Genomic DNA, 16,909 nt, shown 5'->3' on the forward strand with positions numbered 1-16,909 from the left:
ACGACATGGTTTCTTAGTCTCTAACAATGAGACGGCCTGCAACGCTGACATTTTGGTTTAAACATAGAAACCGAACCAAAGCCAAATTTACCGTACCAAACTCAATAAACTCAATGAGAAAAATTGAGAAGAGAGATGTGGAAATGAGAGACGGGTAGCGTTTGTGGCGGTACGATAGAGAGGAGGAAGATCCAAATTCAGCTAAACCGGTACTAATTTTAAAGAATTGGATTTGCGGTTTAGGTGTAACTGATTCCTGACGTATATTATGTAGGCACAACCGTCGAAGAACCATTTGGATATGGAATCTCCAAATTTACGTATGTTTGCATAAGACAAGAGATTACATATACCACCAATTTTCTCTGTCGTAATAATGTAATCTGAAGGAAAACGACACACAGTTTGACATACGAGATTAAGTTTGAAATTGGGAATTTTTTTGCAATTACTCTAAATGTGTTAAAACGAAATTTCATTCACCTACTAAAACTAGAGATACATATCAAACATGGATCATTCAAGTAATGTTAAAAATTAAAATCACACTAAAGAGAAGAAGTCATTGCTTTTAAGCAAAATAAAACCTGCCCTCAGAAACAACCACCTATACATCGAGTAAGAGAGAAGAGACCGAGGATTCATAAGGGGTTAAACCGATGGTATGTTTGAGAAGGAGAAACCTTTGTATCCTTTGTAAGCGTAATATGCAATCCGTGTATAGTAAAACCCTGGGATAAACAGAAGACACCCGAGGACAATGAAGAAGATCCCTGTTTCACCAGACAACAAAAAAACAAAAAGCAGAGGAGTGAGTCTTCTTCTTCAGAAAATCATTAGTCCGAATAAATCTTCTTGAAACTGAAAAGAGAACGGATGTGTCTTGTTTTACGTTATACAACACACTTGGTGTATACTTCTCCAGTGTTCTTGTTCAAGGAGATAGAAGTGAGAAAGAAGCCAAGAAGGCGAGAACATGTTACATTTTATTGATGTGACAAACTGACAACGATAAACAAGTGATCGTTTCTTGAAATGGTAAGGAAATAATCTATTTCACTATACAAAGAATCTGATGCAAAGAATCTGATACAAAGAATCTATTTCGCTATCAGATTCTTTGTTTGACATAGCAGTAAGATTTTTGTAAAATGCATCAATAAGAAGTTTCAGGCAAGCAGAGAAGATCAGTATATGTTGCAAAAACACAGGCTTTTATAAAATATTCATCCCTTTAAACACATTTCGTAACTGGAAACAATCAAGATGAGATCAGAGGAATACATTTTATTTGTTTTCGACTAAAAACCGACAAGAAGAAAAGCTTAAGATCATCATACAAAAGTTGTCTCTAAAGCTAACCTACCACTGGACATTTATCAGAGAAAAACCAAGCCTAAACCATGCCTCTAGATACTTGTTTGAGAGTTCCACATGTTTCACTAGAAACAAAGATCAAAACCAAGTCCAACACTAGGCGCCACAAGATATTCACTAGATCTTCCAAACTAGGTTTCTTCAGGAAACGAACAAGCCTATACATTAATGAAAAACACACAAGAAAGAAGCAGGACTTAAAATTCTCCCAGATTCAACAAAAATGTCTAGAAACCAGCTAATGGCAAGCTAAGTGAATCGTGCAAGCGAAAATTAGTAACAATTTAAAAAGGAATCGTACCATGGCCTCGATCACCACCAACTTTATTGTACGCCATGAAGAAACCGGAAACAATTCCTAGGGTTCCGAACACGAGGAGAGCCACCGCGAGTGAGATCTCTTTCACCGGCGGTCGATTACTGACGGTGTACGAAGTCCCAATCATTAGGTCCTCGTCCGATATCGAGAACGCGTGGTCGACGTATGCCATCGAATACCCTCTGAATCAACTTCACCGGAAAACAGTCGGAACCAAATCGACGTCAATTTGAAGGGTTCTGTCGCGTGGAAGCTAAAGATCGCGAGCTCGAAGACGAAATCAAACTCTTTTGCTTCTTTTAGGAGTTAATGCGGAAGATGACGGAGATTGATAGTAATCGCATCGCTTAAGCAGCCAAGTCTCGCCGGATTTGTTATTTAAACGAGAACTACGTGTCGTTTAATTTCAATCTTGAAACGGCAGAACGTCCAAAGTATGAAATTTAAAGAGAATTATGAAAGTAGCCTAATTTTATATCTCAACTAAAACATTAGTCTAGATGCCATATAAATTTAAACAATTCTATTAAGTTAAAAGCATCTAGACTAATGTTTAGTATATCTCATCATTCTCCTTTGCCATATATCTCCGGTATTTGCTTTATGTTCTGGTTTTCTCTATTTGAACAACAATGAAGTGATATATACTCATATCTTCAAGAAGGATGATCTAACATTGAAAATAAGAAATAAAAAAAGATACATATAAACATGGATCATTACAGTCATGTAAATTTACACTAGAGAGAAGTCATTACTTTATTACAAAACTATATCTAAAACCTCTCCTCATAAACAACCTATTGAGTAAGAGAGAAGGGACCAAGATTTTATCAAACTTTAAACGGATTGTATGTTAGAGATTTGATCAGGAGAATCCTTACACAATCCGCGTTTCAGGGATGAACAGATCAGACACCTGAGGACGATGAAGAAAACCTGTATTTCACCACCAACAATCAGTCAAATAAACTGAAAGAATGAGTTTTTACTTAATCATTTGTCCAAATGAATTGTCTTGAAAGTAAACAAAAAAAAAAAGATAACAAGAAAGAAAGAACGAAAGAAAGAATGTGCCTTGTTTTACGTTCTATAAACCATTTGTCTAGCAAATTATCTCAGATTGTCTGACAAATTATCTTCGATCTTCGATATGCCACTCTATTTTCTTTGATGGTGTTTTCAATTATCTTACAATTTATCTCAGAAGCTCAAGTTGGACCACATCTCCAATTATTTTCTTTCTTTCAGGAACAAAGTTGCAACTTTTGTTCTATGGCCTGTGAAAATTCGATTTTGTGAGCACATAGGCTTATACAAATTTTCTCCACTCAATAATTTGAGGACAACTTGGTATGACACATAGGTTTATACAAGTCAATGTCGATTTCCTAGTCAATCTCTGCCAAACTCTTAGACCATAAAATTAAAAGAACTAGTGACAAGTTTCACCAGAACAAGTGACTAATTCCAAAACTGAAAACAAGTGTCATTAGAAACAAGTGACTAATCAAAAAAAAAAATCAGTAATAAATATTACCAATAACAAATGTCAAATATCACGAGAGACATCCCAAAATCTTCTTGTAATTCCTTTACTCATCCCATCATAGAACATATTCCATGATGACTTCTTGAGACAGACTTTTGTTGCGTTATTGTAAGCCTAAAAGCGCTTTAAAATCATGAGCTACAAAAAAAAAACACTTTCTATGAAACGAATGTTACCAGAAATTAGGAGAATAGGGGTATGAAAGTCTCTTCTAATGCCCGAGGAAAGCATCTCCTTTGATATCCTCAAACTCTCTTTTTTTTGTTTTTGGCTGCTGCTTTGATATCCTCACACTTTCCTTCTTTGTTTTTGGCTGCTTGTTGCAAAACAACATGCTTATAATAAACTGTCAATTTTATTGTTAATATTATGAAATTTTTCCCTTTTCAATAGAAAACAAAATAAGTAAAATACCAAAATTAAAACCACGTATTGCACACTCATTTGTAAATACGGATTATGTAAAAAAATATGAGAATGCATATATTTTGCTGATTGATAATTATTTTGAGATGTATAAATGCACAAAAATTGTATCTCTTTATTTTTATTTTGTAGTTTAGGAAGTGGTCAGCTCAAAATTTGTATTTTCAATCAAAATTCTAGAGAAAATAGTGATATTTTTTTACTTAAAAAAATTCATATTGAAACCTAGATTAATACCCCTGAATTATGAGGGGTTTAATGTCTACATTGATCAAGGAAAAACAACCAATGAAATACGTTGATAAAATATTAAATTCTTGGTCTAAACCTAAACAAAATGATCTTAATCACTCTAAATCCACAATTCAACCATCACTCTAAAGTTAAAATTAGTTTCGTAGATGTTTAGATAGTTCTTTACTAATAAGAACTTACACTATTTTTTTAGTGACAAAGTAAATATAGTTTCCGTGGAAGCTTCCTTAACCTAGTAGTTAATGAGTTCTTTAATGCTTCTACATCAAGAGATCTGGGTTTCGAGTCCCGGAAGGTGCGATTTATTATTAATTTGCAGATTAATGGAGACAACCTTACATGAAATTTTCAACGTGGTGCATGGAGATTCGTTTGGCGTATTTGCAGGCGGGAGACTTGTCCGTTGTTAAATTGTCGATATAATAGTTCTCATAATTTGTAATAGAATAATAGATCAGTGTTATAAAAAAGTAAATATAGTTTCCCAAACAATGTGAAATTTAGAGAAATTGTGAAACAAAAAAAGAACTTTTAGTTATAGTTAAAAGATGTGTATTACTCACAACAAATAAAATTACTTAAAAATGGAGTTTATTTGAAAGGTTAAAAACCGTACGAATAATTTTTTAGGGTTGTAATCTACAAGTATAATTGGTGAATATAAAAGACTGATTGTGTAATTAGTCTTGTGATTTCAAAAAAGCTATATGATTTATATTTCTGGTAGAAATGAAAAGATTTTAAAAGTACATATTATTCATAAAAGTAATACAAAATAAATACAAATTCATAGATAAGAAAAAAAAGAAAAATATAAATTTATCCATTTATTGTAGAGATCGTAAGAATTAAAAGTATATATCATCAATGTTCTATAAATCGATCGAACCTCTAATAAACATAATATTATCACATATATGAGTTGAAGGTGGAGGACGATGAGGTATGTTTCGCCCTTTGAATAGCAGAAATTCATAAGTCTACATTTGTATCTCATACTTGTAAAAATGATATAGCAAACAATTTCAAACATCATTTCATTATTCTAGTGTCTATTATTTCTTGTATAAATAAACATGTAATCATGATTCAAAATTAAAAAAAGCAGTTGATGTTATCTGTAAAGGTTCCTTATTTGAATTTTTGTTTGCTTCCAAATTTGCAAAATGATAAGAGGCTTGAAATATGATGGTTAGTAGGGAGTGTGCATGCCTTAATCATTCTCCTCTGCCGTATGTCTCCGGTATTTGCTTTATGTTCCGGTTTCCTCTATTTGAACAAGCATGAATTGATATGTACATATCTTCAAGACTAATGATCTAACATTGAAAACATGGATCATTCTAATTAGTCATATGAATTCAGAGAGAAGTTATTACTTTATTACAAATATACATATATATATATATAAATATATATAACCTCTCCTCAGAAACAAACAGCCTATACATTGAGTAAGAGAGAAGGGACCAAGATTCATCTAGCTTTAAACGAATGGTATGTTTGAGAGTTGATAAGGAGAAGCCTTACACAATCCGTGTTTCGGGGATGAACAGATCAGACACCCGAGGACGTTGAAGAAAACCCGTGTTTCACCACCAACAATATATTAAGTCAAATAAACTGAAGGAATGAGTTCTTACTTAATAATTTGTCCAAATGAATGGTCTTGAAAGTAAAAAAAAAAAAAGATAAAAAGAAAGAAAGAAAGAAAAAAAGAATGTGGCTTGTTTTAAATTCACAAACCACTTGGTGTGTACTTGTCTAGTGTAGGAGAAGGAAGGGAGATAGAAGCCGAGATCCGTCGCATATAAACAATCTAATTTACCATAACAAGAATCTGATGCACATTCTTGACTTCACATAGCAGTGGACAATGAGAAGTTTCTCGAAAGCAGAGAAGATTAGTCTGACTAACTACACTAGTTTCAATTGAAATGGAAAGAAAAGAAGAAGAGGCATCAAAATGGAGACTGGGTGTCTTGAAAATGGAAACTTGTGAAAGTTTTTGGAATATGGATTACAAAGAAATGAAATGGGAAGAGATGATGTTTCTTGTAGGTCAAGAAAACATGGAAAAACGGAGAGATTGTAGTTTAGTAAAAATCTTAAAAGCAAAAGGATTCAAGATTAATATACTTAATGTCCCGAGTTAATAGATAACGAACATAGTAATGTAATATCTAGGAAAAATAATATTCTGTTCAACTATGGATTGACCAAAGCTTGGATCTGCTCCAATGTCTTCCCTTTGGTTTCAGGCACCACTGCAATGACAAAGACTATGGCCAGCGCGTTTATCACCGCGTAAATGATGAAAGTTCCTGCACCATTTGTTAATCCCTTTTAACGAATTTTACCCTGGGAAATTTCAGAACACAAAATGAATGATATATATATACGTAGTTACCATAAGAGCTCCAGGACATGAGGAAGTTGAAAGTGTAAGAAACGGCCCACGCTCCAAACCAGTTCACCAGCGTAGCCATGCCTCCTGCTACTCCTTTTATGTTTATGGGAAATATCTGCAAAGTTCGAATCTGTTTTATAAGTAACTCGTCCCTTCTCAAGTAATTTTCTTGTTAAGCATGAGATTTTCTCTACCTCAGACATGACGACCCACGGCATTGCTCCCATTCCTGCTGAAAACGATCCTATGTACACCTGCTCTCTCACCACTATATGATCTTAACAAATCTATTGGGTTTGGTAAAACTCCTTAGAAAAAACCAATTACTTACCATTATACCAACAACAGCTAGAACTGGGACTGCTTCGTGTGCCATGTCGTGAACCTTGAGATAGAATGAGACCGCTGCAATCAAACAGCCTATCACTAACCCTGTTGCAGAAACCTGCCACACACAACTCCTTCTAGTTAGACCTGCCTAAATCTTGTCAAGACTCTTTTTTTTGTCTCTGTTTTTTTTTTACCAGTAGCAATGGCTTTCTTCCGGCTCTGTCAACTATTGGTGCGTTAAGCGCAGTGATTACCACCTGGTTGTGAACAAAACAAGAGACATAGAGAGATTAAGAATACAAGCATTCTACGACACTGGACTCGTATCCGTTGATAAAAGTAAGGTTAAACCTGAAGAACAGCATATATGATCATCCCAAGTCTTGTTGGGAAACCTGATACAAAGAATTCCAGACTAAGAATACAAGTGAAGGTATATAGTATATTTCAAGAATCTCTTATGTTAAGAACCTGCTTGCTCAAATATAGAGCTTGTGTAAAAACAGATCCCGTTGATTCCTCCAAACTGCTGAAACACCATTAATCCGAATGCTATCTGCTCCAACAAATGCATGCAATACAGTTACATATAACATATGCTGCGTGACGAAAAATGGAATTTGGTTTGCAAGAATGTTGTTTATTATTGGTCTTACAAGAACAGATCGTATGTATCTCCTCTGAAACAGATCCAGCATCTTGGCTTTCGGAAGCCTTTCCAGAGTTTCGATATAATCCTGTCAAGAATGATAAGTGAGATATGTTTTCAGATTAAGAGACGGTTTCTTGGTTCAGAAGAAAAGAAAAAAAAGCAAGATTTCAGAAACCTGAATCTCTGCTGCCTCCTGCGATATATCAGCCTTCTTCCCACGAAGCTTCCTCAAAGCAGCTTCAAACTCTGTATCACGCCCCATCTTTGCCTACAAACACAAGTACCATTAAATTTTCTTTCTACATGACCTCCATGGTGCTTCTTCTTGGTCTTACCAGCCATCTTGGAGACTCAGGGATACAAAAGAGTCCAAGAAAGGAGACAGCGCATGGGATGATTCCTGAAGCCAAGGTACCATCTCAGATAATAAATGATTCTGACTACAATGGAGTCATATTAAGAGTACATAGATTCCTAACCTATTAGTGCTAAGACTCTCCACGTCACTACTGTGCCTATAATGAAGGAAACCGATACTCCGGTGCAAATCAGAATCTGTGGCAAAAGAGGAGAAGCTCGATTCAGAATTCTCTAACTCAATCAGGGAGACAAAAGATGGTCACGGTGCTCTTTACCTGATTTAGTGTGGTTAGAGCCCCTCGAAAGGTTTTAGGTGCAATTTCTGCTATAAAGATTGGTACCTACCATCAACAGATCAATCACAGAGTAAATTACTCTGTATACCTGGATTGGGAGATGTTGAAGCCGAGAATAAATAAAGTCGATGGGCTCACCACATAGGAGAATGCTCCCATTCCGTATCCTGTTGCCAGTCTTCCGAGATCCAGAGCCACTACTCCCTTTGATTGTGACAACATTTAACACAAATAGAAATACATTAGGCAAAGTTTTGAGACAAGCATAGTCATTTTGGTTTGGGATCCTGAGTAAGACCTTGGCAAAGAAGATTGCTAGCCACCCGGCAACACAAAACGCAGAAGAAACTCTCATCGCCTGGATACAAATCCACAAGAAGTAAGAGCAGTGATGGTCTCACAAAGCCAAAATCAGTTGGAAAGTTTTGAATTTTTCCTGACCCCTTTTCTTCCAATTAAATCAGCTATAGGCCCGCTTGTAATAGCGCCAATCATTGCACCAAAAGTCAGTAAAGAGCCGAAGAGTGAAAACTGCAGAATCCGAGGTAATGGTAAGCAACTTTCAATGGTATTGGGATGATCAAATTAAATGTATTTCTTTTCCTTGAACGCTTATGTTTACCTCAGCTATACTCAGAGAAATATCATTTCTAATTGCAGCCTGAGCTGGTGAGGAGTATCCCGCCTGCATCAAAACCCATTTTCAATATCAAAGAAGCATTTTTAAGAACAGAATCAGAGCTGGTGACTTTTCATGGATCCTAAATTCACTTACACAAGAACCAAACGCAAAAGAACCACAAACTGCAACGAATGTGCTCAGATAAACCATCCACGGCTGCTCCGGTTTTGATTCAGCCATATCCTTGTGTACCAATGGTTCCCTGACTTCTCTGCTGCCATCACTTTCCTCTGACATCTTCATGTTTATTAAATATGTTCCTCCTGGGCTCTTTCGTCCTCCACGACCACCTCAAAACTGCAAAGAGACGAAGCCTGAAGCAATAGTTGAGTAAGAAGGCAGAAATCTACAAAAGAGCAAACTGGAAAAGCGGAGGACGAGATTAAAAGATTGACAACTTCTTTATAAGTAATAATGACCAGTAAAGCAAGAAATCTTTGTCGGGTTTATTGCCAAGAAGAGATGAAAGCTGTTTTATGTCTTTTTCTCCATTAAATTCAAGAGCAGCCCCTCAAGAGATGAAACTTTCCGCTATAGCTAAATGACAACGTTGAGCCACTTGAGAGGGTAAAAACAAAATTGAGGTATACAATAAAACTATTCGCCATAACGAATATTCTGTGTAAAACATCTTTGTGTAAGATGGACTAAGTAAGTTGGCTTATAAAAAGATGTCTAAGTAAAATTGAATACGCAAATATATTCACGCACATGCTAGTGGCTTGGCTTTGACACAGACAGACACGCAAACCCATTGGATTTGGCCTCTTGTCAAGAACTTGATCTCAGTTTCTATTATCCAATAAAATAGAAAAAACACGCAAACCCATTGGATTTAGATCTATATTTTTCCGCGTTGTTAACATCGTCGTGACTACTAATTTCTTCTTTTCAGAAAATTTTGTGTTTGTGAATTTGCAGAAGATCAAAGAGAAGAAAAAAACAGATTAGAAGAATTCAAGATAACCCACCAAAATGTGATTGCGACGGTTGATTATGAAATGAAAGTGCTGGTGTGGTAATCTCAATCTCTCCCCGATCTTTTGTATAAATTTGGCGACTTTATATCTCATGGACCTCCGTAGCTTTCGTGTCTTTTTAATTTTTTTCAAACAAGCTTTTGTCCTTTCTCTCTACAGATATTTTACACTCCATCTGTACATAACAGCTAGGCTCTGTTCATTTGCACAGTCCATAAACCAAATTCTCTCAATCTAAAGCTACTTTTGATTAAAAATAAAAATAAAGGAACATCTGCTAGTGACAATAGTGAATTGTTCGAGCGAGAATTTGTAACAATTAATACCGTGGCCTAAATCACCGCCACGAGGAGAGCCACCGCGAGTGAGATTTCCTTCACCGGCGGTCGATTACTGACGGTGTAAAAAGTCCCAATAACTAGGAACACGTGGTCGACATAAGCCATTGAATAGCCTCCTCCACCGGAAAACGATCGGAATCAAACTCTTTTGAGTTAATGCGGAAGATGACGGAGATGGATAAGATTCGTTAAAACCACCAATTCTTGCCGGATTTGTTATCTAGACTAGAACTACCTGTCGTTTAATTTCAGTTCTTGAAACGGCAAAACGTGCGAAGTAAGAAATTCAAAAGAGAAATATTACGAAAAAAGCCTAACTTTGTGTCATAATTAAACAATAGTCTAGATACTTTTCAATAAAAACAATTTTCCTTGAGCTCTAAGGCCATCTCCAATTCTGAGATCATTTTTGGGGACTTTCAAGCTGTTTTACTATTATTATTTTTTTTCATAGTGAAAAACCCCTCCATAATTTATTCCTCCAACCCTGATATTCTGTTTTGATTAGGTGATACCTGTAGCGAGGATCAAAGGAAGAGACGATGAAACAGCAAAGCTTGGTCCACCATTAAACTTTTTTTGCTCTTCCCTAAAATGCAATTAATCAGGAGCCACCACGTCGCCGAATAACCTGTCATAAGACGGGTTTTTCAATCTCTTCTGCAAGAGACGATACGTCGACAAATTAAGCTTTACATTTTTCAAAATTGTAAAAACTCCCCTTAAATCCACAGAAAAACCATTTACGTTAGAGATGGCCTAAGATCTTGAAATCTTAATCTTAAATCAAAGATTCAACTAAAGAATACTAAAACTCTCTGTTTGGCCCTTTTCCCGATGTAGCATTCACGGGAGTTCAGATTTTTTTTTTGCTCCATGGCTTTTGAATTTTGAATCTCTCTAGCGACTCTCTCCGGCGTGACTCAGGAATGCTACAATGTTTCTAATTGTTGAAGACGAAGTCAGCAGTTTCCAATCTCTGCTGGAGAGGGCTTGAAGTTTTGCTAAAGTTATTAAAACCTCCCAAAATCCCAGAAACCACCGTCCGTCCTCTTCTATTTCCTCGCCGAGAACCTCTGTTTTCTGCAACCTCTAGCTTTGTGCTAAGCCGCTTCTACAAAAACAAGCTTTGCTCCTCCCCGCAAACCAATCTCAGATGCAAATCTCCAATCCGGCGACCAACACTAAAGAATCCAAGTTCAGAAGATTCCTTTCTTTTCTAAGACGAGTGACCAGAAGGCCCCTTTCTCCGATGAAAAAAAAATTGTTGTTCACCTCTAAAGATTGAAGATCTGCTGCTGCCAAGACCGAAGACCCTTCCTGTTTTGGGAGGTTTTTATCTTATACCGAAGACTAAAGAATACAAGACCCAAATAATTCTAGCTTTATGCTAAGTTGTCCTCAATTCATCTCACACAAAGTGTAATCTTTGAAGGAAAATTCAAACTATACCAGTGAAATTGTATTCTCTGCGGCGGCGCTTGCTGAAGAGGGAATGTTCTAGCTGAAGAAATAAGAATGCCGATCCCAGATCTAGAGTTTCTTGACAGCTACTTGATGGTGATCTTGATGTGTTGTGGTGTCGAGAGGGTTGTCAATTTTACCCTAATTGAAATCGATAGCCGCAAGTGCACAGTTGATCAATTGTAGTACTTAGGGATCGAATCCACAGGGAAGGAGGATCTTTTGCTGCAAAAAGCCTTTGAAATAAGTTAAAGTAAGGAAGTCTAGAACAAAAACAGTTTTGTGGGGGTTTGGTGGTGTATTTAAAATGTAACGAAATATTAAAAGAGAGTGCGGAAATTAAATGGCGTAATAACTAAACTTAACGAAAATAACTAAAAATGATAAAAATGAATATTTTAATGCTTAAATGAAAATGAACTAAAAAGGAAAGACAATATTGAACTAAAACTTAAAGAAAAATCGCAGGAAATCAATGGAGAAAAAGCGTTGGGCTTCAGGAAAGTTTTCTCAGGGGTACGAACGATTCAAAACATTGCTAGAGAGGAAATTTTGTAAGATCTTAGCTTAAACTTTTCGAACTGGAGTCACGGACGTATGAATACGCCACTGTCGTGATCATAGACAACTATCTTTCTCAACCCTGACCAGTAGGTTTCCACTCTGGCCCTGGAAGAGAAGAGATGCATTATGTTTAAGACTCGTCCTAATTCACAAATCGCCCATAGGTAGGTTTCCACTCCTATGTTTGTTTTGCTCTCCTAAACTAGATCTGATACCTGATGAACACTTTCGCGCACCAAGCATCTGGATCAGATTGTAGTTCATGACGCTAACCTCATGCAGTAAAAACGAATTCAGAAGAAAAAGTTCTAAGATTCAGCTCAATAGCCAATGGAATCCTCACCGAACATATAAATCCCCATCGAAAATCCCTTAATCCCAACAATAAAACTACTCAGACATAATGAACGAAATCAAAGACATAGTATTAAGAAGTAGAATAGAAACCGAAATTGAAAAAGAAAGAACAAGGGTTCAAGAGAACAAATCTCTCTCTCCCTAAAAGCTAAAGCAAAAACAATAAAAGTATGAAGTAAATATTTCGGTGGTCTAAGGTTACACACACGATTTCTAGGGCTCCTAAGACATGTATTTATAGTGCTCAAGACCTCTCTGGACGTCACTTAGGGTTTCTCCAAATGTGGGCTTCGGAAATGGGCTTTTTGGGCTCGGAGGTTGAAGGCCGCGGTCGGGAGTGCTCTGACCGCGGTGGATGAGTGGTTTGCCGCGGTCGGGATGCTCCTGACTGCGGGAAAATGCTTGTTGGCCGCGGGTGGAAGTGCTGGCCAGCTGGTTTACGGGACATCTTGCTCTTCGCGTATCTTTTGATTGAACCGTTGGATTGCCAAGCTGTAAAGTGCACTGGAAAGCTGATACTTCCATCTTTAAGGTCTCAAAATTTGAGCTGGATCAGACGGTGAGAAAGCCTTCAATCAGGGGTGAACTTCTGACGGTTTGACTCTGAGCTGAAATCTGGTTTTATATCCATTTTGTTAAGCTTTTCCCTAAGTTACCTGAAAAGAGTCTTGAAACTACAAATACTAGAAAAACGTGATAAAAGTACTTAAAAGCAATTTAAAACATAGAAAAAGTATTTCAAAACGATCCATAAAAGTGGTCGAAATACGGTGTTATCACTACTATGGCCATCTGAAGCTCTCCGGCAGAACTTTTTGTCTTTCTGCGTCCCTTAGGTCTTCGATCTCTTCAAAATCCGCCTCTTAACTCGCTTGGTCTTGCTTGTTGTGGTGGTGGAAATACCCACCGGCGGCAAAGGGAAAAAATACTTTTGAACCTAGTTCCAATTTGTTTATTGGACCATTAAATTAGCAGCAAATGAACGTGATCGGATGAAATTTTCAGGGCGCGGGAGCCGACCTGACAAAAGATCATCTAGAAGAACTTCATCATTGTTCTCAAACTCGGTTCTTATTTCTATCAGAAACTAACAATAATCGTTCTTTTCTGCAAGATATGCAAGTGTATTTTGGGTATGATTATGTTTGTACCATAGAACCGAGAGGACGAAGCGGTGGCCTAGCTCTTTTCTATATGGATGAACCTACGATTTTCTATTTTGTACTCGGATGAACATTTGATTGATATAGAAACTACTCTAGACGGACATAAAATCTTTATGACTTTTGTCTATGGAGATCCGGTGGTTAAAAACCGAGAAAATGTGTGGGACGACTTACTAGGATGAGCCTCTGCAGAAAAAAGACATGGTTTATGATAGGTGACTTTAATGAAATAACGGGGAACCATGAAAAACGGAAAGGCCGACGGAGACCGGAGTATTCATTTATCCCCTTTCGAACTATGCTAGATCATTGTGAAATGCTAGATTTCCCGTATAAAGGAAACTCATTCTCATGGGTCGGTAAGAGACGCTCGGGCAAAGTCAAGTGCCGCCTCGATAGAGCCGTGGGGAATGAATTTTGGTAATCAAAATTCTCCCACACTTCTGTGGAGTACCTTAAACTATGGGGATCAGATCACCACCCTGTTTTGGCTATGATAAAAGTGGACAATCGAAAGAGGAAAAAGTCATTTAGATTTGATAAAAGATGGTTAGGAAAACCGGGATTCAAAGATGCGGTAATCTCTGGATGGGGCTCTTTTGATGGAATCCCACGTCGGAATTTTTATCAAAAAGTAGCGAACTGTCGCAAGAGCATCTCCACATGGAAGAAGTCTCTACCAACAAATTCGGAAAAAATGATAGAGGATTTAAAGAATCAATTAGACGCAGCACAAGACGATGAAAACTCAACATTAGAAGAAATAGAGGATATCGGAAGGAAACTCTGTGCTGCTTTTCGCGAGGAAGAATCCTTCTGGAAACAAAAGAGTTGCGAACAATGGCACAAGTCGGGGGACAAAAACACAAAATTCTTCCATGCTCTCACTAAACAAAGGAAGAGTCGAAACCGTATAATTGCTCTGAGAGATGGTAATGGGAATCGGGTAGAGAATGCAAAAGGTAAAGAACGGGTGGCCTCCCAATATTTTCAAGACCTGTTCACCTCGTCACAACCCACAGATCCAGGAACTGCACTCCGGTATATTACCGAGAAAGTAACAGAGTCTTCTAATCAACTCCTGTTAAAGGATCCTTCGAAAGCAGAAATTAGAGCAACTCTCTTTGATATCAATCCGGATAAAGCCCCCAGACCAGATGGATTGATGAGCAAATTTTACCAAAAGTTCTGGCAGAAGTTTCGCCATGATATAGTGAAATTAGATAAATCAAGAGCGATGACGGAATTTCGACCAATTAGTCTTTGCAATGTGAGCTATAAGATTATATCGAAGCTGATGTGCAAACGACAAAAGAAGACACTACCTTACTTAATTTCGGAAACTCAATCGGCCTTCATGGCTAGACGTCTCATCACAGACAACCGATATGAGCAAAGCATATGACAGAGTATAATGAAGCTTCATCGAAGCTCTTATGATCAAGTTAGGATTTTCCGAGAGATGGGTCAAATTATTGATGTTTTGTATCTCTTCGGTTTCTTACCAAGTTCTTATAAATGGAGAACCGAGGGGAAATATTATCCCGACAAGAGGATTACGGCAGGGAGATCCTCTTTCTCCATTTCTTTTTATCCTGTGCATGGAGTCTCTTATCTCACTTTTCAAGGGAGCAGAGGAAGAAGAACATATTTCTGGGCTAAAAGTAGCTCAAGCAAGTCCACCAGTGTCTCATCTCCTTTTTGCCGATGACAGTCTATTCTTTTGTAGAGCTGATATCCATCAGGGAGCCGAGATTTTCAGGATCATTAATACATATGAATCAGCCTCGGGACAACAACTTAACCTGGGCAAATCATCCATTATGTTTGGGTATAGAGTGGAACCAAGTTTGAAGCATGGTATTAAGAATGCCATTGGAATAACCTCGGAGGGCGGCATGGGTATGTATCTGGGACTTCCAAGACAAATTTTTGGATCCAAAAAGAAAGTCTTCTCTTATGTCCATGATCGTTTAAGTAACCGAGTGAACAATTGGTCTGCAAGACTTCTTTCCAAAGGAGGAAAAGAAATTCAGATTAAGTCGGTGGCACAAGCCATGCCGACCTACGTAATGTCATGCTTTTTATTACCTCAAGGAGTGACTGACAAACTACGTAGTGCCATCACTAACTTTTGGTGGAGCTCAAAGCAAAATAGCGGCAGGATACACTGGATCGCATGGGACAAAATCTGTATTCCCAGGACTTGGGAGGTCTTGGATTTAGAGATTTACACAATTTTAATTTAGCCCTTCTAGCTAAACAGCTATGGCGACTCATTCAGTACCCCTCATCCCTCTTGGCTAGTGTTTTAAGAGGTAGGTACTATCGACAATCTGACCCTTTAGAGGACCGGAAAATCTATTCACCATCGTATGGGTGGCGAAGTATTATGGCCGCAAAACCATTTTTGAAGATGGGCCTGAGGAAGATGATTGGATCGGATCTAAACACGAGAGTGTGGTGTAAACCGTGGATTCCCGATATTAGAGCCCGTCCAGGAAGAGCCGCCCAACATATAGGATACCGAGACCCAGGATTATTGGTTTACTCCTTTATCCGTCAAGACACGAGACAATGGGATATTCCCCTTTTGAATCAATTTTTCCAACCTGAGGATGTTTCCCTCATCCTTGGGTTGAGATCTAGCCGTACCCGGATCTTGGATGGATATGCATGGCACCACTCAAAATCAGGACTTTACTCAGTTAAGTCAGGATATGACCTGTTCAGAAGGACAAAGCTAGACCGGGAAGCTAGAGCAGTGCTGGAACCAAGTATTACGGCTCTCCAAAGGCATGTATGGAGAGTCCGTACTCCTGGAAAGATGAAACACTTTATGTGGCAATCTTTGACATGGTGCGTTGCTACATGCCAGAATCTCACATATCGACATATGGGTTCTGACAAGCGGTGTCTCCGCTGTGGGGATCCTGAGGAGTCTATCAATCATCTGTTGTTTCTATGTCCCCCGGCCTTACAAGTCTGGACGCTATCAAACTTTCCGTCCCTTCCGGACTTCTTCCCGAGTACATCTATTTACCAAAATATGAGCTCTCTCTTTTGGAAAACAAAAAAGTTAGGAATGACAGATCCACAAAAGGATGTATATCCTTGGATCTTATGGTTCATTTGGAAAGTAAGGAACGACAAGATTTTCAACGGGAAAGAAATTTCCCCGGAAGATACCCTGCTCCACGCTAAGGTGGAAGCGGAGAGTTGGAGAATTGCAAACCAAGCCGAAGATGACGAAGACGGAATTGGTGGGACCTCGGCTTCCCCTCTGTCCAGACATCTTCACCTGAGGTTTTGCGGACTCTGATTTGCCGGATTGATGCCTCTTGGATTGACCACGGACCGGTTAGCGATCTCGGGTGG

At 38.0% G+C, this 16,909-nt stretch overlaps 2 protein-coding genes across 3 annotated transcripts; both read right to left on the reverse strand.

Annotated features, from left to right (window-relative positions):
- Positions 1 to 460: 460 nt before the first annotated feature.
- On the reverse strand, positions 461 to 2,045 carry LOC18025795 (transmembrane protein 230). Its single transcript, XM_006409000.2, has 2 exons — positions 1,679 to 2,045; positions 461 to 773 (listed from the first exon to the last, which is right to left on the reverse strand). Exons 1-2 carry the CDS (start codon positions 1,866 to 1,868, stop codon positions 652 to 654), a joined length of 312 nt encoding a protein of 103 aa, XP_006409063.1. The 5' UTR covers positions 1,869 to 2,045; the 3' UTR covers positions 461 to 651.
- A 3,960-nt stretch (positions 2,046 to 6,005) lies between these two features.
- Positions 6,006 to 9,181, reverse strand: LOC18025796 (sugar transporter ERD6-like 7). Of its 2 annotated transcripts, XM_024160658.1 has the most exons (18): positions 9,079 to 9,181; positions 8,753 to 8,973; positions 8,600 to 8,662; positions 8,419 to 8,508; positions 8,276 to 8,335; positions 8,116 to 8,181; positions 7,957 to 8,022; positions 7,801 to 7,876; positions 7,657 to 7,721; positions 7,497 to 7,589; positions 7,326 to 7,406; positions 7,141 to 7,225; positions 7,021 to 7,064; positions 6,864 to 6,926; positions 6,671 to 6,784; positions 6,534 to 6,593; positions 6,340 to 6,454; positions 6,006 to 6,253 (listed from the first exon to the last, which is right to left on the reverse strand). In XM_024160658.1, exons 2-18 carry the CDS (start codon positions 8,900 to 8,902, stop codon positions 6,138 to 6,140), a joined length of 1,407 nt encoding a protein of 468 aa, XP_024016426.1. In that variant the 5' UTR covers positions 8,903 to 8,973; positions 9,079 to 9,181; the 3' UTR covers positions 6,006 to 6,137. The 2 variants fall into 2 exon arrangements, with proteins under 2 accessions (XP_024016426.1, XP_006409064.1); XM_006409001.2 differs by lacking the exon at positions 9,079 to 9,181 and having other exon boundaries at positions 8,753 to 9,056.
- Between the last annotated feature and the right edge of the window lie 7,728 nt (positions 9,182 to 16,909).

The sequence above is a fragment of the Eutrema salsugineum genome, unplaced genomic scaffold (assembly GCF_000478725.1).
Source record: "Eutrema salsugineum unplaced genomic scaffold, Eutsalg1_0 scaffold_11, whole genome shotgun sequence".
In the NCBI taxonomy this organism is placed as follows: Eukaryota; Viridiplantae; Streptophyta; class Magnoliopsida; order Brassicales; family Brassicaceae; genus Eutrema; species Eutrema salsugineum.

What these genes read in the sequence shown, in the direction of transcription:
- LOC18025795 (XM_006409000.2), bottom strand. Translation starts at nt 1,868, where the DNA reads ATGGCATACGTCGACCACGCGTTCTCGATATCGGACGAGGACCTAATG. An exon ending in TGGTGGTGATCGAGGCCATG is followed by an intron (nt 774 to 1,678) that starts GTACGATTCCTT and finishes CTGGTGAAACAG; the next exon opens with GGATCTTCTTCATTGTCCTC.
- LOC18025796 (XM_024160658.1), bottom strand. Translation starts at nt 8,902, where the DNA reads ATGAAGATGTCAGAGGAAAGTGATGGCAGCAGAGAAGTCAGGGAACCA. An exon ending in CTTTTGCGTTTGGTTCTTGT is followed by an intron (nt 8,663 to 8,752) that starts GTAAGTGAATTT and finishes GTTTTGATGCAG; the next exon opens with GCGGGATACTCCTCACCAGC. An exon ending in GATACATACGATCTGTTCTT is followed by an intron (nt 7,226 to 7,325) that starts GTAAGACCAATA and finishes TTGTTGGAGCAG; the next exon opens with ATAGCATTCGGATTAATGGT.